General features: G+C 39.4%; 1 protein-coding gene and 1 pseudogene across 4 annotated transcripts in view; one reads left to right on the plus strand and one right to left on the minus strand.

Moving 5' to 3' along the window:
* Nucleotides 1-4,417, plus strand: part of Ogt (O-linked N-acetylglucosamine (GlcNAc) transferase (UDP-N-acetylglucosamine:polypeptide-N-acetylglucosaminyl transferase)) — a 44,341-nt gene extending 39,924 nt beyond the window's left edge. For 3 of the 4 annotated variants that reach the window (XM_011247503.2, NM_139144.4, NM_001290535.1), the window contains one exon: nucleotides 2,222-4,417. In XM_011247503.2, the coding sequence (XP_011245805.1) occupies nucleotides 2,222-2,396 (175 nt within the window). In that variant the 3' untranslated portion in view covers nucleotides 2,397-4,417. The remainder of the gene's footprint in view (nucleotides 1-2,221) is intronic. The other variant, XM_006527736.3, reaches the window with a different exon arrangement.
* On the minus strand, nucleotides 9,577-11,993 carry Gm14845 (predicted gene 14845; annotated as a pseudogene).

The following is a 15,693-nucleotide window of genomic DNA, read 5'->3' on the forward strand; positions in this document are numbered from 1 at the left end:
AAAGAGTGAGAGACACCCCACTCCTGTTGTCTCACAAGAACACCAGGTTATACAACCATATTATACATGCAAAGGACCTAGCTCAGGTTGGCCTTGAACTTGTTTTTCCTTACTTTGGCTTCCCAGATTTGAGGATTATGACTATGCCACCATACTAAGATAAAATTATGGTTTCCCTTGAGTACTGGCTTTTTTTCTCTTTTTTTTCTTTTTTCCTTTTCTTCCTTTCTTTCTTTTTCTCTTTCTTTCTTTCTTTCTTTCTTTCTTTCTTTCTTTCTTTCTTTCTTTCTTTCTCTCTCTCTCTCTCTCTCTTCCTTTCCTTTCCTTTCCTTTCCTTTCCTTTCCTTTCCTTTCCTTTCCTTTCCTTTCCTTTCCTTTCCTTTCCTTTCCTTCCTTTCCTTCCTTTCCTTCCTTTCCTTCCCTTTCCCTTTCCCTTTTCCCTTTTCCCTTTTCCCTTTTCCCTTTTCCCTTTTCCCTTTTCCCTTTTCCCTTTTCCCTTTTCCCTTTTCCCTTTTCCCTTTTCCCTTTTCCCTTTCTTTCTTTCTTTCTTTCTTTCTTTTTCTTTCTTTTTCTTTCTTTTTCTTTCTTTTTCTTTCTTTCTTTCTTTCTTTCTTTCTTTCTTTCTTTCCTTTCTTTCTTTCTTTTCTTTCTTTTCTTTCTTTTCTTTCTTTTCTTTCTTTTCTTTCTTTTCTTTCTTTTCTTTCTTTTCTTTCTTTTCTTTCTTTTCTTTCTTTTCTTTCTTTTCTTTCTTTCTTTCTTTTTGACACAGGGTTTCTCTGTGTAGTCCTGGCTGTCCTGGAACTCACTCTGGAGCCCAGGCTGGCCTCGAACTCAGAGATCCACCTGCCTCTGTCTCCCAAGTGCTGGGATTAAAGGTGTGAATCACTGTGCCTGGCTTCATAAAATATTTTTATCTCAACATTTAGTTATGAAAATTCCAATTTTACAGTAATCACTATTCTATCCACTACTTAGATCATGCTATTATATATCATTTTATTTGGTGTAGTATACCTTTTTTTACTGTTCATGTTCTCAATGAACCACCCACTTTTGGGATACATTTTAAAGTAAGCTGTAGATATAAGGATATAACACTTCAGAGCAAGTATCATTAATTATAATTTAATACTACTTTTTAAGGTATGGCGAACATTTGACCACAGAGTGAGCCTTAGTGGTTTGTATGTATAGGCATACATAAGCACAGGTCACGACACCAAAACAATCAAGTCAGGACAGCTTTCAGGAGTTGCTTCTCCCATCACTTGCCTTCCTAGGATGGAGCTCAGGTTTTAAGGCTAACAAACACCCTTACTCACTGAGCCATCTCACCAGCCCAATACTTATATTTGAGGTAATCTATCCATCCACCCACACACACACACACACACACACACACACACACACACATATATATATGGGGCCAGACTTGGTGGCACATACTTGTAATCCCAGCACTTGGGAGACTGAGGCAGGAGGATTGCCTTAAGTTTTAGGCAAGCCTAGACTATAGAATATTGAACCCTTGTCTCAACTAAAAAAAAAAAATAGATAATAAAAAGATAAAAACAAGTCTACAAATCTTAATTAAGTGTTCAATGAATTTTAAGAATTTCTAGACTGGGCATGGTGACCCATAATCTGGGTCTGGGCTCTATGTGCACATACAAACACATGCATACACGCCCAAGTACACAAATAGAGCTCATAGGGTCTTTTTTCTTTGAAAGGAAACAATATGAATATGGTTGAGTCGAGTCCAATTGATGGACAGCCATCTTTCAATAAATTGCTGATTCTGTGACAAGCCTCATGACCAAAATAAACTTGGAGAGGAAAGGTTTTATTTGGCTTAGGTATCCATATCACAGCCCACCATGAAGGCATGCCAAGGCAAGAACCTGGAAGCAAGAACTGAAGCAGAAAATACAACAAAGGAGCTCCTGCCTAGAGCTGTCACTGCCCACACTGGCCTGGGTCATTCCTCATTAATCAAGAAAGTGTCCCACAGACATGCCCACAGACAAGTTTGATGGACGTAGTTTTTCACTTGAGGCTCCCTCTTCCCAGATGACTTTAGTTTGTGTTAAGTTGACAGGCTAATTGGAAAAAGTATAACTTTGGTCATATTTTGCCACAGAAGTGACTAAGTGTTTATTCGGTCTGGTGCTGAGTTTTCTGATTTGTAAATTTGGTTCTCTTTGTTTTTACCACCTAGCCTGAAGAAAATTCGTGGCAAAGTCTGGAAACAGAGAATATCTAGCCCTCTGTTCAACACCAAACAATACACAATGGAATTAGAGCGACTTTATCTGCAGATGTGGGAGCATTATGCAGCTGGCAACAAACCTGACCACATGATTAAGCCTGTTGAAGTCACCGAGTCAGCCTGAATAAAGACTGCGCACAGGAGAATTGCCCTATACCTGAGCCTCAACCTTCTGGGGGAAGGGAACTAGATAACATGCTTTGTGTGTATCTGTGTAGTTCTGTGTTGCAGACGGATGATATATAATGATAATAGAATAGCACATTCAGACTTACTTCCTGCATGATAGGGAGAGACAAGAAAGAAGAAATGCTATTCCACAAGGAATCTCTTAGAGTTTTGCAGCAAACAGGTGGTGCACAGGTCTGGAAGGTCTGGTCTCCCTTGGTCTTCCATGGGATGCTTAATGTGGAGGGGAGATAGAGATTAACCAGCCGTTTTGTGATGCCGTGGATTGATCAAGTCTTCTGATCCTTTTTTTTTTCTTTATATTTTGGGTTTTGGAGCTTTTAAAAATGTTTGCTTTCAGGTATTTTTACTCATGTGAAGTGATCTTGATTCTTCTGAGGTTTTAAACTAAAATGTTGCTTCCTGTTTTAGTGTCTGAACTCTGACAGGGTGACAGGGACCTTGCTGGTGTAGTCTTTTTATAGGTTTTATAAACCACATGAGCCTATATCAGTCATTTTAGTGTCTGACCTAATGCTTGGCACTGTCAGTGCTTTGTTTAGATGATGACTTAAGACTTTTCAGCCTGTTTTACACACCCCAGCTCCCGTTAAATTCTCCTGTGACTGCTAACAAACCCATGTCTGCTTTCAGACATCCCAGGGTGTTTCTCTCGAACATGCCATCTGGTGCCAAATGAAAATTCTTAGGAGTGAATATTAATCATGAAGGTCACAGTTGTGGTACTGTTATTGATAATAATATAGGGTTTTTTTCTGCCTAAGTTTTACCTGTTTCACCAGTGTTTCAGCCCTTGACTGCCCCTCCTATGCTGCTTCCAAAAGTAATAGTGTGATAAGATTTTTACCTTCCTTTCTAAAGTTTGTTTTTTTTTTAAAGTGAGTCCTGTTCTTCCCATTTCTTTCAGCAGAAATGAAATCCCAGGTAAGTATATAAGTATTCAAATGTTTGGTTAGTAAATTACAGTTCTCTCCAGTACCTTAAATGGTGTTCACCGCTCTGAAGAAGCATCTCTATACAGGCAGTTATTTTATTTTTAGACTGTGTTAGAATGTCTGGACTTAGCTTCAAACTCTATGGATTCGGCCTTGGTAGGGAATTGTACCACCACTTGGTTTGGACTACAAATTAAACATTGGCCCTCGCGGAGCTTGAGTTCTTCATGGTAGAAAACAGTTGCATTTCCGTAAAGGGTGGAGGGCTTGAGGCTTAAATATATGAGTATGTTTATACTGCTCTACTGCACTTAGACTCTCCACTCACAGATAAGTCTTGTCTGTTAGTAGTGCTGTAGATTAAGTCTTTCCAAAGCACCTAGGCAGTGCACCTATTCTGTAGTTGCAGCTATTGCCTGAATGTACCTTAGCTGACAAATTATTGATAATTAAGAACTTGAATTTGTGATTCTTACTGCTAATTAAAACCTAAGCAAGAAGTCTCATGTAATTCTGATAGCAGAATTGCATTGTGTGAACTGTGTAACTTTAGTAATGTAAATCAAGGAACATCAGTTAAGAGATTTCCTAATTTATTTTTTAACTGAATAAATATCAGTTAAAAGATTGCCAGCATGGTTACAGGTAAACTGATTTTCAGAATTCACTGAACTACTAAATGTGGGATTGGATAATAGACTTGGAGTGCCGCTGAGGCTGAGATCTGTGGCCATTTACATAGCACATCATTCCTCCTATAGGGATGAACTTTTTTTCCGACACAAAAAGTAGCCACTGCGGTTAAAGCTTTGCTTATTGTAACAGGCTTTTATTTCCAGGTAACCTATCTGTGGAAGACCTAATTCTGAATAGAGTAATAGATATTACTGGAAACTGATTTGTTTTTTTTTTCCTATTATACTCTGCTTTATTGAAAAAGTAAAGCATTTAAAATTGTGCTCCAGAAATTCAGATGTTGTCTTGCGATCTTTAAACAATAAAATGGATGATTTCCCCTTAACATGGCTTGGTGTAGTTTGTCTCATTATATTGAAACCTATTCTTGAATTGCTCAAAACAGTCCAACCAGAAGTGTTTCCTTAAGTTGATACTAGGAATTAACATTATTTTCTTTGTGATGGGAGGGTTGGAGGTGGTAAATAATCCACTAAGGAGAAACAGAGTCCCATTCTGAGGATTATGCATATCCAGCAAGTATATTAATATGGAGCTGGAACTCCAGCCTATGTAGTACATTCTTTATATGGACTTGGTTTTTTTTTAGGTATTTGCAGACAGAACTGTTTTCTATTGTGTACAAACTCAGCCACAACTTTGGCTTCCAGCTTTTTCAGAAACATAAAAGGGAAATATTTGGAACTGGAGAGATTGCATAGCAGTTGGTAGCACTGGGTGCACTTCCGGAGGCCCCAGGTTCGGTTCCCAACATCTACTTGGCAAACTATTCCAGATCCAGGGGATCTGACACCTCTTTTGGCCTCCTTGGGTATGCACATGGTGAACAGGTGTACATATAGGTAAAGTACTTATAAAATTAAAATTAACATGGTGCATATACACACATTCAGGTAAAACCCATACACATTTAAAAAAAAGTGTGGGATGTATGTGTGAAAAGGGAGTGGGGTGGTAAATGCCTTTAAGCCTAGCACTCAGGAGTAAGAAGCAGGTGGTGCCCAACCTGGTCTACAGAGCTAGTTGTAGAACTTGTGACTATACAAGACCAAGACTATACAAAGCCTGGCTTCAGAAAACCAACCCAACCCCTGCAGAGTGGCACTTGCCTTTTATCCAAGTACTCCAGAGGCAGGAGCAGGCGAAACTTTGTGAGTTTGGGGCTAGCCTGGTCTGCAAAACTCCAGGGCAGCTAGGACTGTTACATAGAGAAACTATCTTGAAAACAAGGGAAATAGTGGTTTCAAGTAAACTTTCAGCTGTTTTCTTTCTTTTTTATTTATTTATTTATTTATTTATTTATTTATTTATTATTAGATATTTTCTTTATATACATTTCAAATACTATCCTGAAAGTTCCCTATACCCTCCCTCCACCCTGCTCCCCTACCCACCCACTCCCACTTCTTGGCCCTGGCATTCCCCTGTATTGGGGCATATAAAGTTTGCAATTCCAAGGGGCCTCTCTTCCCAGTGATGGCCGACTAGGCCATCTGCTACATATGCAGCTAGAAACATGAGCTCTGGGGGCACTGGTTAGTTCATATTGTTCCACTTAGAGGGTTTCAGAACCCTTCAGCTCCTTGGGTGCTTTCTCTAGCTTCTCCATTGAGGGCCCTGTGTTCCATCTTATGACTATGAGCATCCACTTCTGTATTTGCCAGGCACTGGCATAGCCTCATACGAGACAGCTATAACAGGGTCCCTTCAACAAAATCTTTGTGGTATATGCAATAGTGTCTGGGTTTGGTGGCTGATTATAGGATGGATCCCTGGGTGGGGTAGTCTCTAGATAGTCTTAGCTCCAAACTTTGTAACTCCTTTCATGGGTATTTTGTTCCCTATAGGAATGAAGTATCCACCCACCCATTGGTCTTCCCTCTTCTTGATTTTCTTGTGTTTTGCAAATTGTATCTTGGGTGTTCTATGTTTCTGGGCTAATATCCATTTATCAGTGAGTGTATATCTAATGACTTCTTTTGTGATTGGGTTACCTCACTAAGGATGATACCCTCCAGATACATCCATTTGTCCAAGAATTTCATAAGTCCATTGTTTTTAATAGCTGAGTAGTATTCCGTTGTATAAATGTACCACATTTTCTGTATCCATTCCTCTGTTGAGGGACATCTGGGTTCTTTCCAGCTTCTGGCTATTATAAATAAGGCTGCTATGAACATAGTGGAGCATGTGTTCTTATTACCAGTTGGAATTTCTTCTGGGTATATGCCCAGGAGAGGTATTGCTGGATCTTCCGGTAGTATTATGTCCAATTTTCTGAGGAACCTTCAGACTGACTTCCAGAGTGGTTGTACAAGCTTGCAATCCCACCAGCAGTAGAGGAGTGTTCCTCTTTCTCCACATCCACGCCAGCATCTGCTGTCACCTGAGTTTTTGATCTTAGCCATTCTGACTGGTGTGAGGTGGAATCTCAGGGTTGTTTTGATTTGCATTTCCCTGATGATTAAGGATGTTGAACATTTTTTCAGGTGCTTCTCAGCCATTTGGTATTCCTCAGTTGAGAATTCTTTGTTTAGCTCTGAACCCCATTTTTAATGGGGTTATTTGAATTTCTAGAGTCGCTTCTTAAGCTCTTTGTATATATTGGATATTAGTCCACTATCAGATTTAGGATTGGTAAAAATCCTTTCCCAATCTGTTGGTGGCCTTTTTGTCTTACTGACAGTGTCTTTTGCCTTACAGAAGCATTGCAATTTTATGAGGTCCCATTTATCAATTCTTGATCTTATAGCGCAAGCCATTGCTGTTCTGTTTAGGAATTTTTCCCCTGTGCCCATATCTTTGAGGCTTTCCCCTACTTTCTCCTCTATTAATTTCAGTGTCTCTGGTCTTATGTGGAGGTCTTTGATCCAGTTAGACTTGAGCTTTGTACAAGGACATAAGAATGGATCAATTCACATTCTTCTACATGATAACGGCCAGTTGTGCCAGCACCATTTGTTGAAAATGCTGTCTTTTATCCACTGGGTGGTTTTAGCTCCCTTGTCAAAAATCAAGTGACCATAGTTGTGTGGATTCTTTTCTGGGTCTTTAATTCTTTATTTTTTTTTTTACACTGACATGCCTTTTATTTATACTTTCATATAACGTAAACTTTCTTATGTTGCTTTTGGATGAAAAATTTTTTTGCCGTTGTTGTTTGTTGGTTTCAAAATTATTACATATGTACTTTTTTTTAAAAGATTTATTTATTTATTTATTTATTTATTTATTTATTTATTATATGTAAGTACACTGTAGCTTCAGACACTCCAGAAGAGGGAGTCAGATCTCATTACGGATGGTTGTGAGCCACCATGTAGTTGCTGGGATTTGAACTCCAGACCTTTGGAAGAGCAGTCGGGTGCTCTTACCCACTGAGCCATCTCACCAGCCACATATGTACTTTTTGATGAGACAAGATTTTACTACCCCTGGATGACCTAGCACTCACTGTACAGTCCTGGCTGCCCTCAAATTCCCAATGATGTTCTTGCCTCTTCCTCATGAGTGCTGGGATTGAAGGCATGCACGTGGGTCTTCAATTCTATTCCATTGATCTACCTGTCTGTCACTGTACCAGTACTATGCAGTTTTTATCACAATTGCTCTGTAGTACAACTTATGTCAGGCATAGTGATTCCACCAGAGTTTATTTTATTGTTGAGAATAGTTTTTGCTATCCTAGGTTTTTTATTTTTCCAGATGAATTTGCAAATTGCTCTTTCTATCTCAGTGAAGATGAGTTGGAATTTTGATGGGGATTGCATTGAATCTGTAGATTGCTTTCGGCAGGATAGCCATTTTTACAATGTTAATCCTGCTGATCCATGAGCATGGGAGATTCTTGCTCGCGCCGGACTCGACCAGCAACTACGCTGCAACAGGATCCTTCTGCACACGTTTATTGGGAGAGCTTGATTACCGAGGCGAAAAGACCCCGAGCCCAGAACTGGTGCTGCTTATATAGGCCTAGGAGAGGCGTGTCTCACACCCGGATTGGTTATGCACTATGCCTCATTTGCATGTTCCTCATCTGATTGGCTACTCTCAGTACCTCACAGAGCCTCATTATCATACCTCATTTGCATGTCTCACATCTGATTGGTTATACTCTTAAAGCCTCATTATCATGCCCGGGCCAGGCAGTGTCTTTGCAAAAAACTTTACTGCATATGTACACATTGGTTGTTTGTCCAAACTTATGCGTGGTGGCCAGCAGTAGTCAGTGCCACTCTGCAACGGCACATGTGGCTTCCCACAGGAGATCTTTCCATCTTCTGAGATCTTTGATTTCTTTCTTCAGAGACTTGAAGTTCTTATCATACAGATCTTTCACTTCCTTAGTTAGAGTCACACCAAGGCATTTTATATTTGTGACTATTGTGAAGGGTGTTGTTTCCCTAATTTCTTTCTCAGTCCGTATATCCTTTGTGTAGAGAAAGGCCATTGATTTGAGTTAATTTCATTATCTAGCTACTGCACTGAAGCTGTTTATCAGGAGTTCTCTGGTGGAATTTTTGGGGCCACTTATATATACTATCACTATATATACTATCATATCTGCAAATAGTGATATTTTGATTTCTTCCTTTCCAATTTGTATCCCCTTGATGTCCTTTTGTTGTCCAATTGCTCTGGCTAGAACTTCAAGTACTATATTGAATAGATAGGGAGAAAGTGGGCATCCTTGTCTAGTCTCTGATTTTAGTGGGATTGCTTCGAGTTTCTCTCCATTTAGTTTGATGTTGGCTACTGGTTTGCTGTAGATTGCTTTTATTATGTTTAGGTATGGGCCTTGAATTCCTGCTCTTTCCAAGACTTTTATCATGAAGGGGTATTAGATTTTGTCAAATGCTTTCTCAGCATCTAACGAGATGATCACGTAGTTTTTGTCTTTGAGTTTGTTTATATAGTGGATTATGTTGATGGATTCCCGTATATTAAACTATCCCTGCATCCCTGGGATGAAACCTACTTGGTCAGGATGGATGATTGTTTTGATGTGTTCTTGGATTCGGTTTGTGAGGATTTTATTGAGTATTTTTTGCATTGATATTCATAAGGGAAATTGGTCTGAGTTTCAGTGGTCAGAGTACTCTCTGCAGGCAAGCTCTCCTCTTGCAGGGAAGGTGCACAGCTATCTGGTGTTCGGACCTGCCTCCTGGCTGAAGATGAAGGCCTGAAATAGGGCCTGTCCCAGAAGCTGTTAGCTTCTGTAGTCCACACTCTCACCTGTGCAGACTAGTCACTGAGGGATCCTGGACCAAAGATGGCTCCCCCAGGTGCTCCGTGGCAGAGCTCTCCTCGGCGGGGCGGACACCTCTCCTCTGGTGGGGAAGATGCCTGGATGTCTGGAGCCTGAAATGGGGTCTGTCCCAGAAGCTGTGTAGCTTCTGTAGTCCACACTCTCACCTGTGCAGACTAATTTCTGAGGGATCCGGGACCCAAGATCTCAGCTGTTTTCTTTTCTTTTTTTTTTTTGAATATTTTAATGGTCAAACACATTGTACTTTATTGCCAAGGGAAAATTACATGTGTTTACATGTATCCCTGGGTAAAATACTTTTTAAAAGACCTGTACCATTAGTTAGCAAACGTTTGAAATAAAACAAAATAATCCAACAGTATATTTTACAAATAGTACAATATTCCTAAAGTATAAGAAAAAAGCCTTGGCATTACATAAAAAGAAACTGAGTGGACAATTCTAAATATAATAGGCCACCTAATAAGGGAACCAACCCTCTAGAACTCTAGCACACAATGTCTAGGACTCAAATATCATAATACTAAAAACTGCAGTCTTTACAAAATAAAGACTCTCATGGTTAAAATGCTCATTTTTAAATATATTTAAACTACACACAACTGTTAAATTTAAGAATTAAGAACAATCTTTTTAAAATCACAATAATCTTGTTGTTTAGAACAATAACATAACACAAACACATATTTTTATATCCAATCACCTATTTTTCTAGTCTAGTTCCACAGCATGAAAATAACAGTAGACCATCAAATCAATAATGGCAAATATTTAAGCAGGGGCCATTTATTATATTAGGATTACCAGTAACAGGTATTTGAAATTTCTTCATTTTTACAATTCAATTTAATTGACATATAAAAACAAGAAGCATACATGCTTATGGGTGCCATGTAATGTTTTGAGATATGCATGTTATATAGTATTTAAACTAGGTTATCACCTCAAATTTTTACATTTCTTTATGGTGAAAACATTGAAATGGGAATTTTAAAATAATAAAGATAGTATATACTTTGTAAGGCAATGGGCAATTACCACACATCTGAAAAACTGCAAACAGCTCTTTGGTGAAGTTGACAAGATCTAAATTTAAAACAAGGTTTTAGTGTAGTTGTACAGTGGTTGTGAACTAAACTACTGATAATCTGCAGGTACATTATGGGAAATTTTTTGCTTTTTTAAATTTTTATATGTATTTTCCAGTGTTTTCCAGAATATATTATCTTTTAATCAGAAATAAATATTTGGGGGTTGGCGTTTTTATACACATACACAGTACCAAAAGGTCTGTCTGACCAGAGACTGAAGGTACCAAGGGAACTGGGCTTTTTTTCAGGCGCAGGGTTGTTCTAATCAAAAAAAGACTCTAAGGATTATCTTAGAACGTAGCTTATGCTCAGGATGTAGCTGAGATGTCATTAAAAAAAAGGATTAATAGACAAAACAACTTCATGAACACCTCATAAGAATTGTGGTGTTTCAAGCCTGTATAGACTCTCAATTTGTAAATGCTGAACATTTTGGTATTCTAAAACTATTTTAACCTAGATCAACACATTAAGTGGAATTTCGATAAACTTTGCAACTGAAACCTAATTTCAAAGCAAAGTGAGGGCACAATGATAGTGTGATATTCACAATGCTGGCAGTCAGCCCAGTTGGCTGTCCTCAGTAACCCTACACCCTTTTGCATGAATAGTGTGGTTTCAGTGACTTTCCCTGTGAAATAATGGAATGTGAGAGCAATCTTTCCTCGCTGACTTAAAAGTCAGATTAACTAAAATGCCTACAATGTAAGTAACTTTTAAGGAAAGTAGAATGTCAAACCCAAGAGCCTGGTAATTCCAGTGAAGTCCTTCAGTAAAAAAGGAAATTTAGATTTGCTTCATGAAGTATTTCTTAATATACCCAAATAAATAAAACTGAAAAGCAAGTATAAGCCACATTGCTATCATTTTTGTTATTGTAAGATATGTAAATTCTTCCTAGGATAAGAGATAACTCATGAAACATATACATCTGTACCTCTCCAACTTTTCCACATTTTCATTTGCAAATGGAGATTCAAAGTTCAAAGTAACCATATTATTGGGTGGGTCAAAATTTAGCCAAATGTGACTGACTCTTTAAGACTGATTTTAACATGTTCTTTCAACTTTATTCAAACAAATGTATTTATTATCAATACCCCGGAATTATGTAACATTCAAAAATAAATTTCATGCTATCAAAAGGTGATGTTCACTTTAATCCTGTTTGCCTTCACGCCACTGTCGTGAGCCTTCATTCCAGGCCACATAGACAAACAGGGCCAGAACCACATGAACAGCAACAACAGCAACAATTGCGGCATAAAAATAGCTGTCTCTATTAGACATTCCAAGGGCACCTCCAAATATATAAGCTTTCGTTGTAAAATACAAGCCGATAGGAACCGTGATCATTAAAGCTGTGAAGAACAGCAGTGTCTTCAGGGTTGCAGCTAAAGAGTTTTCATTTCTGAACTCTGGAGGCTGCAGCGCATTCAGCGCTGCTTTATCAAGACGCTCCATGGCGTGGCCGGGAGGGCAGCAGCAGGCGCTGGGTAGTTAGCGGAGGCTCAGCGGCGGCTAACAGGGTGACAGTCTATCAGCTGTTTTCTTTACCTACTTTATTGTACCTCCAAAGCCCTAACATGGATTCGTTTGTTAGAATCTGGGTACTGTGAGTCACAATGATTAGTAGTCTCGGGATCTGTATTCTGACTCACAACTATAAAATCCCAGCACTGGGAGACTGAGACAGGAGAATTACCAGAGGTTCAAGGACATCCCAGGTTAAATAGTGAAAGCCTGTCTTAAGCAAATAAGATGGTATGGGAGGAGTGGTTGGCTTCCTCGTTAGTTATACAGTGGTGGGATGAAGTCAGGTAGGCATCAGAGCCTGTACTTCACCCTCGTTAAGAGTGCATCACCTCTTTCATCTTTGGCTCCTCCCGCATTCAAAGAATTGCCTGACAGGTAAATTTCTATAACCTCTGAACTGCCTGTCATTTAACTTTTTGTGTGTAGATTTTAAACAGGATTTCGTGTAGCTAAAGCTGGCCTTGAACTTCAGATCCTCCTATGATGTTAAAGAGATCACAAGTCTTGTCACTGTTTTGGGTTTCTGGTTTTTTTTTGTTTTTGTTTTTTGTTTTTGTTTGTTTTGATAGGGTCTCACTACATAACCCTGGCTGGTTTCAAACTTAACCTTTTGCTTCAACTTCTGAGTCCTGGAATTACAGGTATGTGCCACCATACCTGGCTGAGAGTTAAAAATTTGACTCCTAACTTATTTGAAATTTTTTGTTGTTCAGACAGTTTTTATAACATTGTTCAGACTTTTCTTGAACCTTTCCTCCTCATCTCAAGTGCTGGGAAGTATAGGTATGTATTACCACAGGCAGCTTACGTTTTTCTTTATATATGTATATACATGTACATATATTACATATATATATATATATAATTTTTATTGATTATTTGGGAATTTTACATCATGAACCCTAGTCATATTCACTTCCCAGTCTTCCCAGTTTTACTTGCTCACTTTTGTGACCTTCCCCCTGACAAAGAAGAAAGCAAGTCCAGTTTGTGTTTCCCATATAGTCACTGGAGCATGGTCAAACTCCCAGTGGCCAGCCCCTTAAAGAGTGAGTCTTTTCTCATCACAACTCCTACCAGAAGCCCTCAATTGTGGAGCACTGCATACACTTCAGCATCCTTATCACAAGTTTTAAGTTTTCTTTGACAGCTTCCTGTGTAGACTGTTACTTTCTGGGAGTGTGGTGGGATAGAGTGGTTTCTTATACCTACCATTGACCAAGCCAGCTCAGTCAGTCAATAGGGCCTCGAGCGCAGGAATGAGGATTGAAAAGAAAAAGACAATTAGACAACATTATAAAATGACTCCAGCCAGTGTTGAGGCTGAAGCAGCTTTAATTTTTCCCAGCCACCTTTTATACCATTCTCTGTACTAGCAGTCAATAGGGTCAGTTCTCAGATCAAAGGCAAAGTGATTAAACAAGGCAAAGAACAAAGAGGTCACACCAGGTAGCAATCAAACAAAGCAAGTCACTCTGGGGGCTTACAGGGGTTACCAAGACAAAAGGGAAGTCACACCTTCCTGGGCTGAATTTACCTTGATCCTTGCAACAGCCCAGATGTGAATATTCTTATCTGAGACTACTTCTTCCTCCAGAGCCCAGTGATAAGTACTTGCCAAATTTTTATAAGCAGCAAATTGCTATAAGCGGCACCACATACCATTTAGATTCTTAGCTTATACTTCTAATTCATATAGTCAAGGAATCTCCATTTTGATGGAGAAGGGAGAAAGTTACCCATTTATTAGTTCAGGAAGCTATTCATTCGTTGGCAATTCAGTAAGGAATAGTACAGCTTGGAACTAGCGCTGTTAAAAATCAAGTTCTAGCTATGCCACTTTCTAGTTGTTCGACCTTTTAAAATAAGAGTACTAATATTGCATTTTAATATTTTTATGTGTATAAGTGCACACGAACCCCATACACACATGTCCATAAACCATGCCTGAGCTGGTGCAGAGGCCCAAAAAGGGTGTCGGATCCCCTGGACCTGGAGTTATAGAGTAGTGATTGGCCATGTGGGTGCTGGGAATTAAACTCAGGACCTCTGAAAGAGCAGCCAGTTCTCTTAACCACTGAGCATCTCTTCGACCCTACCTATTTTAATTTTTAAGAGATATACGCATGGTGTATGTATCTGTGTGTGTGGAGGCCACAAATTACTCTCCATCTTTTTAGGTCACTGTTTTGATTTTCCCTCCTGCCCCACCCCCCATCTCCAAGCACTGAGATTAAAGAGGTCCCTGGACTTGGGGTCTGAATTTCTATGTTCATGCTTGTTCAATGAGCATTTTAATTGCTGAACCATCTTCCCTGACCCTAACATTGAATCTTTAATTCTTTAGAAACAAGACGACTTTTGCCCAGCTGCGCTCCTGGGCTCCTGGGCTCCTGGACTCCCGGCTCAAGGAATACTTTGGCCTCAGCTTCCTGAGTAGCTAGCTGGGACTAGGCAGACATGCTAGTGCCCTTTGGGCTCAAGTATATACACATATTTTTTTAGATTTAATTTTTTAAAAAAAATTTAATTTATTAGGTTATTTAGATTTTACTTTTAAATTTATTTTATATGTATGTGGTTTTGCTTGCATGTGTGTCTGTATATCATGTGTGTGCCTGGTGCCTCAGGAGGTCAGAAGAGGGCACTAGATTCCCTAGAACTGGAGTTATGGGTGGTTGTGAGACACTGATTGGGTGCTGGGAATTAAACCCAGGTCCTCTGTAAGAACAAGTGCTCTCAACCACGGAAATAAACATCTCTCCAGCCCCTCACCTACTTTTTTCTTTCCCGAGACAGGTTTCACTATGTGGCTGTTCTGGAACTCACTATGCAGACTCAATAGAGTCTGCCTCCCTCTACTTCTCAAATCCTGGAATTAAGGCTTAAAGGTCTGCACCACCATGCCTAGCCCCTCAATTTTAAGCCCACACAGAACACCTAGAACAATACGTAACACCTAAAAGCAAATGCATGGGATGTTTCTTTTGTATGGTGTGGCAAAAAAAAAGAAAATAATAATTGTGAAGTATATAGGTGTCTGCCAGGGGAAGAACAGTGGAAAAAGCACTAGCTTTTTCTTGTGTTTGGAACGGACACTGGGAAGTTTAAAGTAACCAACTTTTTTTTTTCTCCAGGGTCTGACAGTTCTTGAGGCCAGCACCATAGTTCTTTGTCGCTAGATGTTTTTCCGTTGCTCCTCCTTTCTCTCATCTAGGGGTCTAAATAGTCCTTTTCTGCAAGTGCTTACGGTAGACTAGGTAGACGAACTTTGTAAACATTTGGGAGTTCAAGCAAGGTAGGTCACAAGGCTTGGTGGTGCATGCCTTTAATCCCAGCACTTGGGAGGCAGAGGCAGGCAGATTTCTGAGTTCGAGGCCAGCCTGGTCTACAGAGTGAGGTCCAGGACAGCCAAGACTACACAGAGAAACCCTATCTCGAAAAACCAAAAAAAAAAAAAAAAAAAAAAAAGAAAAAAAAAAGAAAAAAAAAAGACAATTTGGTATTTTTTCAGTCAATCAGAAAGTTGCTAGAAGCCGGGGATAGTGGTACACATTTGTAATCCCATGGCTCTAAAGGCAAAGGAGGATTATGAATTCCCGGCCGGCCTGGTCTACACAGACCAGATCTCAAAAACAAAATGGATGCGTGGGTTGCTTGAGACCTTTACCCGTTAGTGGCAGATTCGGACTTGAGTTACAACTC

This window comes from Mus musculus, chromosome X, assembly GCF_000001635.26.
Source record: "Mus musculus strain C57BL/6J chromosome X, GRCm38.p6 C57BL/6J".
In the NCBI taxonomy this organism is placed as follows: domain Eukaryota; kingdom Metazoa; phylum Chordata; class Mammalia; order Rodentia; family Muridae; genus Mus; species Mus musculus.